The sequence below is a fragment of the Sinohyriopsis cumingii genome, unplaced genomic scaffold (assembly GCF_028554795.1).
Source record: "Sinohyriopsis cumingii isolate HCF-2022 unplaced genomic scaffold, ASM2855479v2 utg001196l, whole genome shotgun sequence".
NCBI lineage: Eukaryota > Metazoa > Mollusca > Bivalvia > Unionida > Unionidae > Sinohyriopsis > Sinohyriopsis cumingii.
In genome coordinates this window covers 65,422-88,191 of record NW_028315971.1, presented here as the reverse complement: position 1 = coordinate 88,191, position 22,770 = coordinate 65,422, and the positions used below count along the sequence as shown (strand labels likewise).

General features: G+C 34.5%; 1 protein-coding gene across 1 annotated transcript in view; it reads right to left on the bottom strand.

The window, feature by feature from the left end:
- Window positions 1-2,563: 2,563 nt before the first annotated feature.
- Window positions 2,564-22,770, bottom strand: part of LOC149772719 (protein FAM91A1-like) — a 79,390-nt gene continuing 59,183 nt past the window's right edge. Inside the window, exons 20-21 of the mRNA XM_089947442.1 lie at window positions 18,353-18,422; window positions 2,564-12,734 (exon numbers count right to left, since the gene is read on the bottom strand). Of these exons, the coding sequence (XP_089803568.1) occupies window positions 12,621-12,734; window positions 18,353-18,422 (184 nt within the window). The 3' untranslated portion in view covers window positions 2,564-12,620. The remainder of the gene's footprint in view (window positions 12,735-18,352; window positions 18,423-22,770) is intronic.

The following is a 22,770-nucleotide window of genomic DNA, read 5'->3' as shown; positions in this document are numbered from 1 at the left end:
GATGTTTCAACAGTCCCTTGTTGAATCACAGAAATCTTATTCCCAGTTTCAATTCAGTATAAACTCCAATGAATATCTTTATCCAAGAATTTTTTCAGAGCACTGTTGTATTTCCAGAGAAAATAATCACTTGAATTCAATACTTTGAAGAAAATAAAATTCAGCCAAAACTGGTCACAACATAATACAACTTACAGTGCTAGATGTTAAAGTATGACTGGCTAAATCCTCACAGTCAGAAGATAGTTTTCTGCTTGACCTCATGTCACAGTTAGCATTTTCTGAAAACCATTACCTAATGGGGGGAAAAAAAACTTCTAGACTGATCTAATTAGTCTTGTTTATTTACAACACAATAGCAAATAAAATTCACTTAGGAATCTCCAAAAACCCTGACCCTGATCAACATATTTACTCGTTTGTTTACCTGAATAATAATCCTGATAATAAGCTCATACACATAGAGAATAATGAAGCTATTATTAGTTGTTTAAATAAAAACATAAAAAAGTCAATCAAGTCAAGCAGAAAAGAACTCGAGTTTGGACAAGGTCAAGTCCAGCAAACAATGTTACATTACAATAGCATGTGATGAAATAAAACAATTTAAAACTAACAAACAAACAATTAAATTAAATATACATAACGTGAACTTCAATCTGGCCGTTAAACAGAATGTTAGACAATAAAGTTTTGGCCTTATCGTGATTCTCAAGGAAAGCAGAGGAAGAGAGTACTGAGTTTAGTTCTGCCAATTACAAATTTGTAGCTGCAGTTAAGACATAGGCCAATGTGTGCTGAACGGTTCTGTTCAGCACTCGCTCATTCTTGAGACCGACTCACATACATGCCCTGAGGTATACAGAATGGGAGAGGACAAGCTATGCTCCACTGTTGGAAGATAGCCATAGAGACAAAGTCCAACAGAGAACCCAAGGCTACAATATTGCCTACTTGCTGCTCAGCGTCATCAAAGGCCACCCAATCCATAAGTATCAAGTGAGGCTTTGTCATCCCCAAAGCTGCGATATCATGGTCGACTGCTGGTGTTTACAAAGGAAATACCGGCGTACAGTAAATATAAAACCGCTGAGGAAATTCAGATGATAGTCACTTTTTTAAGAAGAAAATTTGGTCAATGCTTGGATCTTATAATTGATGGTGAAGGCAGTTCAAAATATATGTAATTCTCTCTGACTGTGGAAGTAATCTGAAGTTGGATTCTTTCTTTTTTGTCACTATTTCAATGGATGCTTAAGTCTGGTCCAGGCAGTTGATGGGGTGAGGATGAGGGCAGATCTCCGGAGGTAAAAGGCAGAAAACTTCTTCAATTGAGGCTTGGAAGATTGAATCTTCCAGTGCCATCGTAAAATCTAGAGCTGATGATGGCACATGAAAACAAGCATCATTGTCTTTGCTTGCACGAGGTGAGGCTAACGTCTCCTGTGATGCCTGAGACTTAGCTGGCAAAGTGTGTCAATGTCTGCCGCTTAATAAATTCATGGAGCACCATGAAATAGAAACTATGACTTCCAAGCGATTGCTGATTAAGGATCTCTTTTCGTGGCAAAAGGTCGAGAAATTTGCGAAGCCACAGCTGTTGGAACGTTGAACTAAGCTTTGCATCATAACAAATGAGTGTTTTGAGGCAGTATATGGGTTAGACTGGTCTCTGTAATTGCCTGCATAGGTCAGGTTCGATGTACTGGCTGCCAGGCTGTCGTCTGGTGACTCAGCCTGTATTAGATGTGGCTTTGGCCCCTCAGTATCCCTTGTATATGGCCTAGGCCGGTTGAAACGAAATAGGAGGATGTCGTACGATATGTTAGGTTGGTACGGGTTACGGGATATTTGATCCATGTAATCGGTTCGTTTATCTGCTGAGCGAGAGGAAACTTGGCTGCTTGTTTATTTCTTTCTCTTGCTGTTCAGCAATAGATATAGATTCGAACCTTGAGGTTGCAAAGCCGACAGAAGTCGCCAATAATGAAGAGTCCTGTGGTGGTGCTGCAGTGGTCTCTGATCATGTAGATTTTTGGCGCTTTGTGGCTTAAGGTCATTAGTTGACCTTTTCTCCCTTTTCCGCCAGATATTCTTGCACTGAGGATAGGTCAGCATGTAGAGTTATGATGTCTTTGTCCTTAACGGTGCATTTCTGCCCTATGCCCATAGTGTAATCTTAAGACAAACAGAACATACAAACCCGTGTAGCCCCGCACTCGTATATTAAAACACAATGTCGGAGCAGAGCTATACCTTAAAAACGTTAACCCGGAAAATAATAAAAGGCGGTCTAAGAAAGCAATGAAGCATACAAGTACAATATAATTGACAATACCACCAGTAGGAAGTTAGAAATTATAAAACCTGTAGATTTGTACCTGTTTTTGTTTGAAAAAAGGGTGGGCACAAAGCTATACAGAATGTTTTACCTTCTAATAGTGACAGCAGATGATCTAAATTACAACAATACCTGTAGGAAGGGCCAAGGGTAGCCTGAACTGGAAAACTCACCTGTATGTACCAGCAATAATGGAATTAATATACACAAGGATAACTATGATTCCAAGTATGTGTTTATTCTATTAGATATAGCTTTTCAAAGTTGCAATTTTTATTATTACATAAATACTTCATTTGTGATTAATTGTATATTCTGTATTGCACATCACTGACAATGACAAGCTAATGTACATTCATGCATAAAAGGCATTATGTCTGTCTATACATTTTTACTGAAGATAAAGAATAAGAATTATTCTCACTAAAAGATACGACAAATTCACACATTATCTGAAAGATAAGCATGTGATATAATTTGTGACAACATGGCATTGATTAAACTAATAGTGATATTTCATTATTGTAGAACTAGACCAACAGTATTCTAAACTGTGTATTAAAATGCACCATGATACCGTATATACTTGCTTATAAGTTGAGTAAAATTGCAAACAACAAAGACCCTGATCTGCTGTAGCATAATGTGCCTGTAGATCAGGGTATATGTTGTTCGTCCTACTGATTACTCCTAACAAACTGCACAGATCCAGATCTGCTGGTGCATTATTAGAGCATATATGAAACCTTGCATTATGCACATCTCACTACATAAAGCATACACTCAAAATTATGTAATAGCTTATCAGGGTCTATGCTGGTTATTAGAAATAATGTATACCATATATACTCACTTATGAAGTCCAACAGCAAACAACATAGACTCTAATCTGCCGTCACATAATATACCAGCTGATTAGGGTCTATAGTGTTTGTTCTTTTGATTTCTTCTAATAAACTGTTCAGACCCAGATCTTCAGGTGCATTATACAAAAGCATATCTGATTCTGTGCAGTTTGCAATTGGACTCAAACTGCAAGCATAGATGTTAAGTAGAACAAATAGTACAGACTCTGAATTGTGTGATTGTGTGATCTATGGCATTCACTTGAGATCATAAATAAGAATAAACAGCACAGACACTAACCTGCCAGCATATTATTCAACAATAAATCTTGGTCTACATATCTGGCAGTTAGGCTAATGCTAAACACTGGACACTGCTTCCATCTGGCCAAAAGAAAAGGTCATGCTAAGGAGTCTATCTTGAAAATTTTTGTGTTTTTGTGTGAGAATATTTGATCTTTATTTCAGATGACAAAGATTGTTTACATGTATTTACACAAGTTCACTTGCAAGCATCATGGAAATTAATGAGCTAGTCAGGTGTTATTTAATTAAACCTTGCATACTCTATTCTAGTAAAAAATTATTTACTATAATGTAAACAATTTACGCAAGTTTGGGAAAGATGCTAAATTCCCACAAACATATTATTCATGAAAACACATTCTACTATTGTGTCGCACTGAAAATGAACAAATGTTTTGAGAAAAAAACACAGTTCTAGTGACATTGTTTTACACTTCAATTACAATACATATGAAGACCTAAATGCAACAGTCTGAAGACTAGTTCAGTTAACCTTTAACCTTACCATACTGTAGACAATACATTATAATTATGAATAAAAATTCAACAGCACCAACTGAATCTTCCCCATAAACATTAAAATTATAAAGAGGCCAAAGTGAGTCTGACAATGCTCACCTTGTCTGAGGCCATTTAGACTAGTTCAGTTGTTCAGTTCACCTTTACTCTTATTGTTGCATCATATTCGAATAGTACATGATAATTTTGTATAACTTTACCAGTACTATCTAAACATTCCCCATAAACATTAAAATTATAAAGATGCCAAACTGGGTGTAACAATGCTCACCTGGCCTGTGAGACCAATCCACCACAAACATGTAGAGTGTGTCTTCATAATTAAAGGTGGTGAAAGTTAAACATGATATTAAAAGGAAACAGCAGTTCAAAGGTAAATTAAAAATTATGGCTAACACTATAAATGGAGAAAATTGTACCACAAAGGACATATTACAGCACTTAACATTTCTATACTTAGAAACTTCTATTCCTAGACAGACTGTGAATCAGAACTATTTATATGCATATGCAATTACCTATGAAAATATCTGAACCCTATGTAGTAGCATATGGAATTACCTATGAAAATATCTGAACCCAATGTAGTAGCATATGGAATTACCTATGAAAATATCTGAACCCTATGTAGTAGCATATGCAATTACCTATGAAAAGATTAGAACCCAATTAGTGGCATATGAAATTACCTATGAAAATACTTGAACCCAATGTAGTGGTAGGAATAAAAAAAATAAAGTATGGAAATTAATTTGTGTGCATATACATCAAAATGAAACACCATTTTCAAATCAACTAAAACACAACTTTTCAAAAATAAATCCATACTGCCTCAGCTGTTTTATGACTAGAGTTACCAGTATCTATTTTTGAGAAAAAAAAATTTTAGCACTTAGATTTAAGAGATATTACATCGCTATGCTTAATTTTACAAGAAAACTCAAAGAAATGAAAAAAGCAAATTATAAACTATACGTTGTTGCAATGCATGACACAAAGTTACTGTATTCCTTTGATGTATTATGTGTTACCTAACAATTCTGAAGATTGGTTACTTTTTGCCTGGTTTAAAACAATTATTACTACATTTATGCTCTTTCAGAATCAGTCAAAAAAGAAAGAAAGAGGAAACAGTAAAGGCATTATGATGTGGAAGAAATATCCCTGGCAACAACCTCCCTGTTGTGGAAAAAATGTAACTGACATTGTCGTGTTAATGGCATTATCTTGATCTGAGATATTTTTCACCAATTATGATCTTGTTTTTTCTCTCTCAAATGTTTAATCCATTTTTGCCTGTATAAATTGCCTAATCACTGGATCATATTAAGCATTTAATTCGGAAAAAAATATGCAGTATAAATTGCCTGCACCAGGTGCTGAAAGATGTTTACTTTTTCTGAACCTATGCACTGATGTTGTCTGTTACAGTTAATAAAATTTCTAATACTTTTTTGTTTTACTAATGCTAAGTGAAATATACTGCTGAGATTCAAAAGTACATAAATACTGCATGTTAAACAGTGCAGTCCCAGTTTGATAACAGATATTCTCACTGATGCTGTACACAGCAGAAGAATGAAACTATATATTATCCAGTAAAGAAATGGAGAAAAATGAGGTACGATGGATTTATCTTTGGCCTACACCAAGGTTGAGTATGGACTTTATTACAAGCACAAATCTTGAAAGAAAATAGGCATTATTTCCATTCTGGGAAAGTAACTCCTGGAATTTTAATTCCCAAAAAGCCTATTAATTTGTTGAGAGAGTTTTTCCAAAAATTAAAAGACAAAGGCCATAATTTTAAAAACAGCAGAAAAACCTGTAAATGCACTCATATTTATGCTAGATTTGTAAAATTTAATATTTTTCCCAAATATTTAAAATTTAAGTATCCTTCTCACCCAGGGTAGGGTTTGGAGGATTTGGGTTGATTGTCATCTGGTACTGTACGAGACAGATCTGTCCGTAATTCTGATAAACCTTCTAATTCAGAAACAATCAATCAAAAAATGTCATGATTATTAATTGTGCTAATACTTTGTACAAAATTATTGAAGTATTCTTTTTGGTACTTAGTGAACATCTGTGCTAAAGAATATTTATCATAAAAATAACTTTTAAAAAGTGGAGGCAAACTTACAATGGTTCATTTTAAGCACCAAATCAAAATGCTTGATTTTTGTTATAATACAGATCATTCAGATAGATCTCACTGTAAAGGAATTATCAGTGCATACAATTTTGACAAAAATCAAACTTCAAAATGTTAAAAACTCACAATCTCAGCACAGAAAAACTCTGAACTCTGAAACCTTATGTTTAGCATACTGTTACAAGTGTTCTCAGTTAAAATCCTCTTGATGTTTGGTATACATTGAAAAAAACTTAATGATGTTTACTACACTTTTAGAAGTATTCTCTGTTAAAATCCCCACAATGTCTGGTATACTTTTAATAGTGTTCTCCATTTAAATTAATCCCCATAATGTTGAGCATACTTTTAATAGTGTTCTCCATTCAAATTAATCCCCATAATGTTGAGCATACTTTTTAAAGTGTTCTCCAATTAAATTAATCCCCATAATGCTGAGCATGCTTTTAATGGTGTTCTCCATTTAAATTAATCCCTATAATGTTGAGCATACTTTTAATAGTGTTCTCCATTTAAATTAATCCCCATAATGTTGAGCATACTTTTAAAAGTGTTCTCCAATTAAATTAATCCCCATAATGTTGAGCATACTTTTAAAAGTATTCTCCAATTAAATTAATCCCCATAATGTTGAGCATACTTTTAATAGTGTTCTCCATTAACACATTAACCCCTAGAGGGTTTTGTCATTTTAGCCTGAAAATCGAGTAGGAAACATATTTTGAAAGCTATTTCTGAACAGATCCGAAAACAACAAATCCCAGGTGATCTTTCAATAACATACTGCCTAGTTGTGTTAGAAACATCGGTTTTCATTGGCTATTTGGCTTGCGTATGAGCAGAAGGGTAAAAGTTGGAGTTCTTTATTTTTCTTTTTTTGTTGTGCTAAATGGAGCCATTATTTTTGTATCAAGACCCCTCTTTATTCCAAAAACCCATCTTATCCTACTTTCTGCAAAGGTTCATCTGTCTGTTTGCAGTTCATACCAGTTTGCCTTAGATCTGAGACCAAAAAGTCTCAAATCCGGACACAAAATCGGATTCCGACCACAGGCGAATTTTGGGCAGAAAAAAATCAGGTCCAAAAATTAGTTTTTTTTATCTCTATTTTGTAGTGCAACTAGATATTCCAGATTATTTGGTATCACTGTAGAACTACATCTGTCTCCCTTTCTATAATACCATCCACTTTAGTGTATCATGCATGACCATGACGCTACAGAGCTCGGCAGTAAGCTACTACCTCCTGCCACATTAACTTGTCACTAGGGGTTAATGTGTTAAAATCCTCATGATGTTTGGTATACTTTTAATAGTGTTCTCAGATAAAATCTTCATGTTTTTTAGTATACTTTTCATAGTATTCTCCATTAAAAAACCCACATAAAATATTTAGTATACTTTTACAAGTGTTCTCAGTTTAAATCTTCAGGATACTTTTAACAGCATTCTCAGTTAAAACCCTTATAATGGTCATTATACTTTTAATATGGTTCTCAGTAAAAAATCTCACGATGTTTAGTATACTTTTAATAGTTCTCAGTAAAAAATCTCACATTGTTTAGTATCCTTTGAATAGTGTTCTCATTTAAAATCTTAGATTTGGTATTCTTTCAAAGTATTTTCCATTAAAAAACCTCATAATGCTCAGTATACTTTTAAATATGTTTTCACTTAAAATCGTCATAACATTTAGTAAACCTGAAGTGTTCCTTGTTAAAATCCTCATGAAGTGTTGCATACTTTTAATAGTGCTCTCAGTAAAAAATCTCACAATGTTTGGTATAATTTTAATAGTTGTCTCATTTAAATCCTCAGGTTTGGTATATTTTTCATAGTATTTTCCATTAAAAAAAGTCTTAATTCTTAGTATACTTTTAAACGTTTTCTCAGTAAAAAAAATCTCACAATGTTTAGTATACTTTTAATAGTCCTCAGATAAAATCTTCATGTTGTTTAGTATATTTTCAATAGTGTTCTCATTTAAAACCTCAGGTTTGGTATATTTTTCAGTATTCTCCATTAAAAGAAGTTTTAATACTTAGTATACTTTTAAATGTTCTCAGTTAAAATATTCATAATGTTTATTATACATTTAACAGTGTTCTAAACTAAAATCCTCAGAATACAAGCTCAGGATAATTGTTTGGTATACTTTTAACAGTATTCTCACAAAAAAAATCTTATGATGTTAGTATACTTTCAGAAGTGTTCGCAGTAAAAAAAATCTCATGATGTTTGTTATACTTTTATGAGTGTTATCAGTAAAAATCCTCATGATGTTTATTATACTTTTAAGAGTGTTATCAGTAAAAATCCTCATGATGTTTATTATAATTTTAATAGTGTTGTCAGTAAAAATTTCATGATGTTTATTATACTTTTAATAGTGTTATCAGTAAAAATCCTCAAGATGTTTATTATACTTTTATTATAGTGTTCTCAGTTAAAATTTTCCTGATTCTACTTTTGAAAATCCTTAGATAACAAGACAGAAATGAAGAAAATGTATTTAAAGGTGAGTAATACACATGCGCTTGTCTTTTTCCAGTTCCGATCCATGAGCATCACAGGATCCATACTTTACGTTATAAAATATTTGCTTTCTAAAGGAAGGCTGAAGGTTATAAATAATACCAGACACTGTATGTGACAAAAATGTTATGTTAAGTTTAATGCCAAATCACTGATGAAGACACTTTCAAATATGGGAAACAAATAATTTTGTGCCAGACTTTGATCTTTAGATGAGGCTAATTTTGTTTAAATTAATTTTTGTGTAATTTTAAGTTTCAAATGATTTGTCGATGACCAGGATTAAAAGTCCTATAGTAAATGTTATTATATTAACAGTTGTAGGGTTTTTTAATACCATTTTTCAGCACAAGATAGACTATACATGGTGGCCAGTATAACTGGTGGAAGAAGAACCCTGGCAAATCCTTGGAAGAACCACCGAGCCACGAGAAGCTACTGGCAGGCTTTCTCACATAGCCACGTTAGTCAAGCCTAAGACTCAAACCCACACAGACAGAGGTGAGATGGAAGTGATCAGGAATGGTGGGTGCTTTAGACCACTCGGTGACTCGGGGCCCCGATTTTCATTTTTACTGAATGTAATATTGCTATACAATTTGTACATGATGAGTTTTATTATGCCCAAGAACTTTTAACACTTTCATATTTTATGCAAAACTCAGTCATAGCTGTACAAGCTGTAAAACATGTCAACAGTACATGGCCATGTCAGTAAAGGACACGTTTACAAAGAACAGTTTTGTCATGTCCCTTGACTGTGCTATAAACATAAGCTGCACTGTATCTGTTTAAAGAAGTTAATTTATAGCCATGTGTTCTATGAATCAGTGCAACAGTCTGGAATTTCCACTGCACTGTGATGCCTGATACTTTTGATACCATTAATATCCACTATAATGTCAATTTTACCAACTACTTTGTTGAATTATGATAAAAATCATATCTGTGGATGTGAACAGATTATTATTATGACAAATAACTATCTGATTTAATAAAATATGCGGCACTTCTGTTTACAACAATACACTATCTGAAAGATAGGACCACTCTGGTGGCCTAGTGGTTAGAGCGTCTGCCCTGGATGTGGGAGGTCATGGGTTTGAACCCTGGCCGAGTCATACAAAACACTTCTAAAAATGATCCTAACAGCTGCCTTGCTAGGTGCTCAGCATTAAGAGGTTAGTGTTAGGACTGGTTGACCTGGTGTCAGGATAATGTAACTGGATGGGACATCAAGCTACATGTCGACTGCATGATGCCCCAGTGCTAGACATCACATTAAATTGCCACACTACAGATATTGTAGCGATATAACTGGAAAATTGTTAAAGCTATGTTACAAATCTAAATCACACACTGAAAGGTAAGAATATGGGTTTGAATCATGATATTTTCTAAGTACAGAACAAGGCAAAATGAGTTTAACTATACGTGTGAATTTTGACATAACAATAACATGCCTTCTATAACTTGACCTAATTAATAACTTTATATGAATAGACATTTGGAACAGTATACGAACCAAGTCAAAAGTCATTCCTGGTATATCAATTTATACTAAGATTTCATGCTGAATTAACCCAGCTGGTCTATACTCCACTTAGGTGACCTACCTCAAACAAACATCCTCTATTGTGTTACTTGCACAGCATAGTTTTAAAAAATCACAGAAATTACTTGATTGCTTGATTGTTAAAGAAAAATGCTACTGACGTCCAGAAGAGTTTGCATGCACAAAGTTTTCCAGGGAAAATGACATCATATTTTGCATTTAGTAAAGCTACAGGTTTCTGGTTAACTTACACTGAATGAAACATGCTTGCCTTGACAACATCAACATACATTTTCTACCGCTGTATGATATATGCAAACAATCCTAGCATTTACACTCTGATAAAGAACGCTGGACAAGTTATTCAGAAATCCCAAACAGAAAAACAACTGGATTTGTAAAGCCTAACAATGAAAGGTGATTCACAAAATGTACTTTCTTGTATCCCATAATATGACCATTATAAACATTATAAGACATTCAAAATTTTGAATCAGTGTTTTGAAAAAAAGCATTTTTAGAATATTTTTCATTTTTAAACGGATTAAAAGCATTTGTAGATTTACTCTTAAATAAAATGATATAATATTAAGCAAGAAGTTCAAATGCAGCAATTTAAAATGTGAGCAAACAATATATCTGAAGGCATTTTTCCAGCTCATGTGCATCACAAGGGACTTCATTTTTGTTCTGCCGAGGTTTCACTGATGTATCCAGATACTATCACTGAAGCTTTCTTGATAAATGAAGACTTTTTCTGTCCTAATACATTCATCTCTGCTGTTTGGGCATGCTCAGTGTAGCTTCCTTGATTATAAACGAGATTTCCTTGTCCTAATATATTCATCTCTGCTGTTTGGGCATGCTCACTATAGCTTCCTTGATATATCAACAAGATTTCCTTGTCCTAATATATTCATCTCTGCTGTTTGGGTATGCTCACTGTAGCTTCCTTGATATATCAACGAGATTTCCTTGTCCTAATATATTCATCTCTGCTGTTTGGGTATGCTCACTGCAGCTTCTTTGATATATCAACGAGATTTCCTGGTCCTAATATATTCATCTCTGCTGTTTGGGTATGCTCACTGTAGCTTCCTTGATATATCAACGAGATTTCCTTGTCCTAATATATTCATCTCTTCTGTTTGGGTATGCTCACTGTAGCTTCCTTGATTATAAACGAGATTTCCTGGTCCTAATATATTCATCTCTGCTGTTTGGGCATGCTCACTATAGCTTCCTTGATATATCAACGAGATTTCCTTGTCCTAATATATTCATCTCTGCTGTTTGGGTATGCTCACTGTAGCTTCCTTGATATATCAACGAGATTTCCTTGTCCTAATATATTCATCTCTGCTGTTTGGGTATGCTCACTGTAGCTTCCTTGATATATCAACGAGATTTCCTTGTCCTAATACATTCTTCTCTGCTGTTTGGCTATGCTCACTGTAGCTTCCTTGATTATAAACGAGATTTCCTTGTCCTAATATATTCATCTCTGCTGTTTGGGTATGCTCACTGTAGCTTCCTTGATATATCAATGAGATTTCCTTGTCCTAATACATTCTTCTCTGCTGTTTGGCTATGCTCACTGTAGCTTCCTTGATTATAAACGAGATTTCCTTGTCCTAATACATTCTTCTCTGCTGTTTGGGTATGCTCACTGCAGCTTCCTTGATATATCAACGAGATTTCCGTGTCCTAATATATTCATCTCTGCTGTTTGGCGATGCTCAGTGTAGCTTCCTTGATTATAAACGAGATTTCCTGGTCCTAATATATTCATCTCTGCTGTTTGGGTATGCTCAGTTGATGCTTCCAATTTTCAACATTTAAGAAGTTCCAATTATGCACCATTTGCATAATTTGAATAATGCTTAATTCATACATCTGGGTAATAATATCAAAGCCTAGGAACTTCAATAATGCTTCTTACTTGTGGGGATGACTGAAGAATGGGGCTTCACTTGTACTTCAGTAACACTTATATAGGAATGAACTAATACTTAGAGGTTACTCTATATAAGACCATATTTAGAGCTGGGAAATTAATTTTCTGTATGTTGTGTACTTTTTTATTTACTGTAACAAGGGCAAAAATTATTGCTTATTTTGTGCAATATTTATTTTTTGAGAAAGTATTTGAATTAGTAATTTACTTTAACCCAAATGATCTGTGCCCTAAAGATAGAATGAAACTCGCCTCTGCCACAAGACTGTATACATTTCATTTGTATAAATGGACAAGTTTCATATCTGGAACAAAACGTATGACTTATTTTCTGTTCAAAAATGTGCCATTAACTTGTCCAGGAATGGTCTGGAATGTAGCATGAATAGAATATATACGTCGATTCAAAACAATCGTTTCAAAACTCCATTGCAAAATAGCAAGTTTGTTGTTGGAAATGGCACTTTGTGATCTAGGCTCTCAGAAGGAAATCCATCGTCATTTGCTGTAACAGATTCCTGTAAAAAAAGAGCAGTGTTTCTATGTATTAACAAATGATATGCATAACCAATCATATTAATTTAATTAACCAGTTTTCAGGGCCAATATTCAACTGGATTCAAGAAAAAAAAGTGCCATAAATTGCAGTACATATCTTTTATTTTCTGTTCTTTTCGTTTCTTGGTAAAATATTACATGCATTTATCTCAGAATAATTTTAGAAGACATACACATATATCATACAGCATTCATGTTTATATTTGTGATACTGTTAAGATACAAGTAACATAATACCAGGTAGCTGTAATAATAAATGTAGTGGTTTTGATATATGTACCAATTAAATCAATCAACAGAATTAGGTCATCTAGAAACAAAATAAATTTACCCGAGGACAAAAGACAGTCTTAATTCACCCAGTATGTACAATGATTAACTCCATAAATAATGGACGTAACTTATCTGCTGCACATGACATCTCTAACGATGGCACTATCAGCTTAGTGTGTGGGTTTTAAAAACTGTAACATTAATGAAGCAGCAAATAATTAGAATGTTTTGAATGACCATTGAATTAGCTATTCTGAATAATACTGCTGTAGTGTCATCAATTTTTGTGGTTTTTGTTGTTGCCCCGAACCATGAATTTAAATCCCCAACAAACATTCCAAGAGATCAACACTGCTAAATCAAGGTCAATAACCTGGTAATTAAATACTAGCTTTTACATTTGTTTGTTTTATTTTTTCCTTTAACCTTATGAAACAAGAATTATAAATAATTTTATATTGTTTCGATGCACACGTTCAACAAGGTATCCGATAGCTGTAATTTTACACTCACTGCCTTAAATCGCTATGTGAGGTAAGTAAGGATAGAGAGAAAATAGAGAAAAAGCATAAGGTATTCAAACAATAGTAATACTGAAAATGAAAGAAAGAATAATACAAAATAACAGTATATCAAAATTAAATTTAATACTTATTCAAATCAATCCTTCATTTGAGTACAACTGTTGTTGGAATGTTTAAATCCTTCTGAAAGCATATTTCACTTTATCCATGCATTTTTAATCCAAAAGAACAACAATCCTGTAAAATACTATAACTATTTCTTGAATCACTATTAAAGAAGCACTATGTATATACACTAATTATAGCACAGTATTAAAGCTCACACTTCACAGATTTGTGGACAAAGCCACTGTAGCAACATTGTGTCAATCAAATTTCATGGTACTCACAAATGCTTCTCAGGTAAATAATCCCCAAATTGCTGAATTAAAAAAGTCCAGCTTTCTCAATATCACTGATAATTAGGTCCGATCTTTCACTCATTGTCACATGAATTTCAAATTATCCATTTAGCGTGAACTGGCTTGATTAATGATGTTGCAAGGTTTACTAATACTGTGCACTGATTGTCACCAGTAATATATTCTTTTTCCGTAATGGCATCCATGACCTGTTTAGCATACCACTCGTGGAAGTATGACTTTAATTCTTCTTTGTACTCTTTATTTAATGTCAAGTCTAGTGGTTGAAGTCGGTCAGTACATGAGGCAGGCACAAACATTAGCTGCCTGGTAAGCAAGCACCTGTGCTGTGTTTGCAGCTTCTGACAGGTTAGGAAGTCTAGGAACAGAAGGGGGGGGGTCTAAGTTGAATTTTACCTCTCTTAAGCCACTGTATTAACGCCATGATCATCAGAAAGTACTGATAGTGCAACCTGATGGACAGTGGTTTAAGTAAGAGATCATTCATATGTACTTTAATAACCAATTGGTTTAGTGTTGTTGGCTGCATCGGCTTCCTTTGATGTTGAGCACTCAAACGTAAACACAGTGAAAGTGATTAATCTTGACAGGTGTTTTATTTGTACTCATAGAGATGGAAATATTGTTTTAGTGTTGTTGGCTGCGTTGGCTTCAATTAATGTTATTCACTTGGTCGACAACACGGTGTAAGTATTGAACTTGGCAGGTCTTTGAGTTGTGCTCATACAGGTAGTAATATTGTTTTAAATATTAAATTGACCGCCAACTGTGTCAGCATAGTTTTGTTCTTTTGTATTCTTTATTTTGGGTGTTTGTAGAGGTAAAAACCGTGAAATTAAATAAATACTACTAAGCAAACTTTGACATATCTTTTTCTCTTTGATATTATCAGCACTGTGTTGGGGACTGCTCTAGTGGCCTAGTGGTTAAAGTGTCCGCCTCGGATGCAGGAGGCCATGGGTTTGATCCCCAGCCGAATCATACCAAAGACTTACAAAAATGGTACTAACAGCTCCCTGGCTAGGCGCTCAGCATTAAGAGGTTAGCGTCAGGACTGGTTGACCTGGTGTCAGGATAATGTGACTGGGTGGGACATCATGCTACATGTCTGCAGTCTGCGGCATGATGCCCAAGTGCTAGACATCACTATAAACTGCCACGCTGCAAACATCGTAGTGATATGACTGAAAAATTGTTAAAGCTACGTTAAAAATCATAATCACACACATTGTGTTGGGTTTTGACAAACGATTATGCAACAGTACAAATTTTCTGAACAACATATCTCCATTACTGCTTCCTTCGATGAAGGAAGAGTAAATCAGAATATGAATTTACCCGACTTTTACAATACAATGGCAGTAGAAGACATGAAATTTGTAGTGAATATTGTTTGGAGTGATCTGCTTGCAGACACCATTTAATCAATTGTAGTTACAAAATATTAAATATAGGTTAGTGGTATATCTGTATACCTAAAGGTCTTGGTTGCTGGACATGCTCAGCAAGTGGTCACTCATGATGGTGCATTTATAAAATAAAATTTATCCACACATAACAATTGTGGTCCCAATAGGCTGTAGCTGACACTAGAGGTCACTCAAAATATGTAATCATTTTGACGGTATTACTGTACTTTGCTGGATCCAAAATTTCACCAAATAAATGTCTGTTATAAACTGGATCCATTTCATAATGACATTATATGCTGAAAACTATCTGCAGCATCAGTGCTCAAAGAAATTTTTTTTATTCACAGGCCCCGGGCTGGAAACTTAAATAAACCCACAAGCCCTGACTGAAATTCCACAAGCATGGACTCCAATTTAAACAAAAAATTCCCCTTTTTTTAAAATTACTGTCACAAAATGTTGCAATAGCTACAGTTCGAATATATATATATATATATATATATATATATATATATATATATATATTCAGTATGGTTAAAAGGGGTTTGAATGTAATGCAAGTGTCATTGGTGTTCATCACTACACTCACTAGACACTGGAAGGTCCTTGTGTTCAAACTTCTCTGCTGGGATCTTTGAGTGAATCCTGTTCGGAACCGAGTTGACACATGTCAATGTGTTGTTTGAAATATGCGCAACGATTTAATAGCCCCCACTTACCTGTTTTTTTATTGTTTTTTATTTTTTGTTTCTTGCTAGCATGATTCACAAAGTAAAACTCTGTCAACCAAGAGTTCTGACATTTATTTTTGTTGGGCTTTGCTGATAGTTAATTGCTTCCTAAATCTGTTTCACATACGAATCACACTTGAACACTATTCTGACAACTGAAATGATCATGCTTTGAATTCTATATATGCAGTACAATCCAACTTCAAAGAAACTTTGCCACTGATCACAAACTTGTCAAAAATATAATACATATGGCTTAAACATTCTCATTCAAGGCAATGATATGTAAGAACTTTTGTTCTTGGACATGTATCGAGCAGCTCTTTGAGTTACCTATAATGGGTCGTTCCACCTCCTGATCCTACCTATGCAAGTTAGCACAATGGGCACACTCACTGCAGCCTTCAAACACATCTCACTAGCTACTGTCAGCCAATTAATTAATATGTGAAATGAAGGTTTATACCTGACCTCTTTGCCTTCAATTGCCACTATTTAAACTGTCCAAGGAATAGTTTTACATCAGCTCCAATCATGATTGTTTACCGTTTACACATGTTACATAATAACGGGCATATACTGAAAGTGGTGGTTTTTTTTAGAGAGGGGTGTTTGTTTTTTTCTTTTCTTCTTCCTTTTATATTTTGAAGATTAAAATTGTGTTTTCTCTAAATATGACCATGTCAGGGGTTTGGAAATACAAAATTGTATTTTAGCATGACAAGCCATGCTTCAATTTGATTTAAATCAGATCTCAATTTCATGTAGGACAATGACGATCTGATTTAGATTCTGCTGTGTTATGACAGGTATGTCAACATCTTGAAAATACATTTATACATTTCATCAGTGTGATCAAAGTTTCCTTGGGCAAATTAGAATATTTTTACAAGTCCAATGGGCACCTCACTTTGAATACAGGATGTGTCCAATCTAAAATTAGAGGTGCCCCAGGCATCAGGCTATCTGTTTTTTGAACACCAAGCATACAGATAAATATATTAAATCTATGCTCACCCATCAATTATGTGGCTTATTTGCTATCTATCCAGTATATTTATGATGCATGCATACTATAAAATTTTTGTATTATTAAATAAAATGTACATAATTTTATAATACGAATGTGTTTTATTAAGACCATTATGAAACCAATTTGGGAAATTACTTCTTGTTCCAATTTCATTAAGAATTAATACAAATTTACTCAGTAATTTAAATATTTGGCTCATTATCGCTCACAGAGATGGAAATTATTCAATGTCCTAAATTGCCAAGAAATAGGCATTAATATAAGATCCTCCAAATTGTAATGATATACATATTGCATTTACTGACTTTGTACTTCACCATACAGTGGAGGAAGACACACAGACAACAACAACAATACTGAATGATGTCCGAGTTCAGTACACTACATGTGCACGTTCTTTGCCTGTGCAAATGAAATGAGTTTGCACTTGATGTAATATTATTTTTTTGGATGGATTTTAAGTCATGAATTTGAAATTTTGGAAAAGTTAACATTCTCTGCCTTTATTGATTTGATTGCTCAATTGTTTCTACAGAGTATATCAGAAAAAACTATTAAATACAAAACTGGAAACAAGGGACATTGTTTAAATGGATCACTATGCAGAAAATACACATTACCATAAAAGGACCACTATTCAGAAGATACACTATAACATAAAAGGACCACTATGCAGACAATATACTCTAACATAAAAGGACCACCAGTATGCAGAAGATACACTCTAACATAAAAGGACCACTATTCAGAAGATACACTCTAACATAAAAGGACCACCAGTATGCAGAAGATACACTCTAACATAAAAGGACCACTATTCAGAAGATACACTCCAACATAAAAGGACCACTATGCAGAAAATCACTATAACATAAAAGGACCACTATGCAGAAGATAGACAATACCATAAAATGACCACTATGCAGAAATACACATTATCATAAAAGGACAACTGTGCAGAAAATACACTCTACCATAAAATGACCACTATGCAGAAAATACACATTTCCATAAAAGGACAACTATGCAGAAGATACACTCTAACATAAAAACTTGCTTCATGTTACTTGAGCTGCATTCACTGGCTATTTTCATTAAGTGGACACCTGTATATTATCAATAGAATGAGTCAGTCTCTTAAAGATCACTAATAAACAAGTTTTACATGAAGGAAACTTCTTACCCGACACTTGGATATGAAGTTCAATAATCCTAATGATAATTTTCTGCTGGACTGTAGGAGTTCTTGAAGGCTGAAAAGATGAAAAATACTCGGATATACTAGGTACATGTAATTCTCTAGTGTCATATTGGAACAAATGCTTAAACCAATTACCTACCAAAAACAAAATATTGTTTGCTAAGATAAATTTATTTAAAACAGGAACACCCAGTGAAAACCATCTGGAAGACTCAATTTAGCATCTGCTAAAATAGCCTGCTTTTGTAAAATCCATGCTTTCTGCATACCATGAAGTCACATGATCAATAGATGATGTCACTTTTCACCTAGGTTAATTAGAGCTATATGAACTCAGGGAGAGATTAGATGTGAAATGGCCTACAGATACTTATGATGTCTCTTATTAAAAAACTTAAAAAGAAAACTTGTTACACAATTTTAACAAAAGGCATATCCCATAATTCAGGCATGACCTTTGGAACAGGTTTTTCTTATACAGCAAGCAAGATACGTTCACTGTCTCCTAAGACCTTTTGATCACAATATTTGCCGTACATCTGTAAATGTCCAGCAGTAATGTATAGAGTTTCTAAATACAAAACAAACAAGCCAAATTTACCTTTTAATGGAATTTTTTTCTCTCCAAGAAATGTGCTCAAAATGGGCCAGTGGAAAGATATAAAGCTTTTTGCATCTACATCAATCACATACCTTGCCCACACAATTTTAATTAAATTTTCCAACTAGTGTGGGACAAGAAGCAATGATGAACTAAATTTTCAAAATACCCCCTTTTCTAGATATAATTTAAAATTTCCCTAAAAGTGGACCATAGAAAAAAAAAGTAAATCCTTATTGTGCATCTACATAAATGGGGTAGTCAAATATATCCACCCTCTCGGACAAATATGTCCCCACCCCCCAATGAAGTTACCCAGTAGCTAATATAACAATGTGCTACCATGAAGTAAAATGAGTATTCTTAAACATAAACTATTCATTGAGGTTATCTCTTAATTTCTTTTTTTTTCTTTTTACCTAGCCATGGGCAGCTCCAAATTAAGCAAAGCCTGTTGACTTGAAACAATTGTTTTGATGTATGTCAGCAATTACAAGGTGACAATTTGATAATTCTTAATAATATACCTTGCAGAGATTTCCTTAACATGTATATTTCAAAAAGTACCCATCTCTAATTTTATTTATTTTTTAAAAGTGGACCAAATGAACCAAACATTTATCACCCACAAGCACTGCTTGTCATCGACTGTTGTTTAGATGTTTATAAAGCAAAGAGGTCAATTAATTCTGCTGAACAATAACCATGCTTAATCCATGGTACGTAATGAGTGCAATGCTGAACAATAACCATGCTTAATCCATGGTACGTAATGAGTGCAATGCTGAACAATAACCATGCTTAATCCATGGTATGTAATGAGTGCAATGCTGAACAATAACCATGCTTAATCCATGGTATGTAATGTGTGCAAGGCTGAACAATAACCATGCTTAATCCATGGTACGTAATGAGTGCAATGCTGAACAATAACCATGCTTAATCCATGGTATGTAATGAGTGCAAGGCTGAACAATAACCATGCTTAATCCATGGTATGTAATGAGTGCAAGGATAAACAATAACCATGCTTAATCCATGGTATGTAATGAGTGCAAGGATGATAGGTTTGTTTTCTTGCACTAGTCAAACCAACCCTTTGATGCATTGTTTAATGTAGGTATATGACACCTATGGCCCATGACCTGTTTTTACCTGCTTATTTACTTCATAGGGCATGTATTTAAAAATAGCTTATCTGGACTACACTGTGGAGGAAAACTACACATCGCCGGTAGAATGGGATAAAGTAGGGATCATGGTTTCCAAATAAAATTGAGATAATACCATTTTTGTTGTCTTTAATCAAAGCCATAATTATTATACTTGCTTAAAATGTCTAATGACATCCATACACTGACAAAAATTCATTTTTTGTGAATCAAATCAACACAACAAAAAAACCCAACAAAAAACAAGGTTGGTTATGGCAAATGTAATGCACGATTTTCAAATTTTGCACTGGTTCTTGGGTCCAAATTTTTTTCTTATTGTGAATCCTATGATCTGTTATGTATGTATAATTTATATTATGTGCTTGACTTTTGTCCATGATTGAGGTTTGTGAATGGATTTTTTGCATATCTGTTTACTTCGTTTATTTCTTGTTTCCAACACTTATACTGGCTAGCTTTTATATGAGCCACTTTTCCTGTATGACAAGGTTTCAGTGACAAGTCCAGAGCTGCCAACCCTCCAGACTCACAATTAGTGAAAAGAGGGGTAGAAATTAGTGAATTTTTAACACAGTCAGTGAAAAATTATACCAAGAAACTTAGGGGTGCACGATAATATCAAATACCGGTATATTGTGGTATTAGACCGACGATACAATAATCGCGATATAACTTTTTTATTATCGATATTGTGCGATACTGATGTAAATTTTTATAAGAAGCTGCAAGCGAACACTTATTACTTTAAATTAATATTAGCCATATTTCACTACTTATAATAGTTTCCGATTGACATGTTAAGTTTTCTGGCGGAACAACTAGTCTAGCGTACCACATAAACAAGCACCATCCTGAGAAATGTGGTAATTACAAGATGACAGCCAACAGATCATCGATCCCTGCTACTGCGAGTTCGCCATGTAAAGATATTTCCGATCTTTCGAAAGCTAAAACGTCAAAGCCAATCCAGATAACCTTACCAGTGCTCATCGGTGTGAAATACCCCTCGCATTCCTCTCCTGCTTTACATGTAACTGACAAGGTGTGCAGATTTGTAATAAAGGACAAAATTCCATAGTGAATAATGGAGTTGCCAGAGTTTAGAGACCTTCTCATACACTTCATCCCTGATATAATGTTCCAGGTAGAAAGATGTTTGCAGAGGTGATCATTCCTCAAAATATGCTCAAGTCAAGGCACTGGTAACAGAAGACCTACAAAATGCTGAGAAGGTTGCATTGACAACTGATAGTTGGATGTCGAGGTCAACTGAATCATATCTGACAGTCACGTCAACTCACATTAATAAAGCTGAGAAACTACATGTATGTTCTTCAAACTCGGCCCATGTATGAAGGGTACAGAGGTGATAATACAGCTACTGTGATTCATGAGGCCCTCAGTGAATGGGAAATAACAGCCTATCCCCATACTACCTATTGTATCAGATAATGCATTAAACATGGACAAGGCATGGACTCATTTAGGATGTAACTTTCACATCAAGTGTTATGCACATACAATTAATTTTGCTGCACAAAAGTGTCTTAAATCAGACACATTGAAATTCTCCTTAGCAGGATTTGTGGAATAGTTGGGTTCTTCCACTGAAGTACAAATGCAGCAGCTAAACTGAGAAGCCAGTATGAACTGCTGGGTCTACCAGATCATAAGTTTATAGCTGATGTGCCCACTAGATGGAACAGTACTTTTATGACATGATTTCAAGGTTTCTTGAAATGCAGGGTGCAGTAATTGCCATTTTGAGATCAAAAGATCTTGCTAAAATGAAAGAGAAAGATTGTCAGATGATGACATTTGCCTGGCAGATCAGGTAATGGTTTGTCTAAAACCTCTTAAAGTGGTGATGACCACTCTTTGTGCTGAGTCAGTTCCAACAATTTCTGTTATCATGCCTCTTCATCGCAAACTTTTTGACAGCATTTTCTGACACAGCAATGATGACTCTCTAGTAATAGCTCAGATGAAAAGGGCTATGGTTGATGATCTTCAGGATAGATACACTCATCAAGAAAAAACTCTCACCACTGATGCTGCCATGGATCCATGTTTTAAAGCCTTACCTTTCGTAAGGGATGCATGAAGGAATGAAATCTTTACCAAAGTTTTGCAGAATGCATCAGCAATCATTGCTAGAGTGAATGCTAAACAAGACACTAAACACTCACCTGTGGGTGCTAGTGGACAGTCAGCACTGCCACAGCTAACTGAGTAGTTATGTGTGTCTGCCAATTTGGCTGCTAAGGATGCTCAACCAGTTTGCAAGAAGCTCAAGTCAGACATTGGTCAGAGTGATATGGTAGATAAAGGTACCTGTTGTTCTGGCATGCAAGAACTTCTTGGTGATGTCTACATAACTGGTGTTGAAACTTCAAAAATACAAATGAGAGAACCAGAAGAAGAGCTTAAGAACTATAGAGTGTTTCAGTCAATTCCCTTGAACTCAAGTCTTCTTCAATGGTGGAAAAATCACAAGCAGAGATTTCCTAGATTAGCTAAGCTTGCTAAATCCTTATTGTGCATCCCTGCAACAAGTGTCCCTTCTGAGAGGGTGTTTTCCACTGCAGGAGATATAGCAAATGTACAGTGTTCAGCCCTAAAAC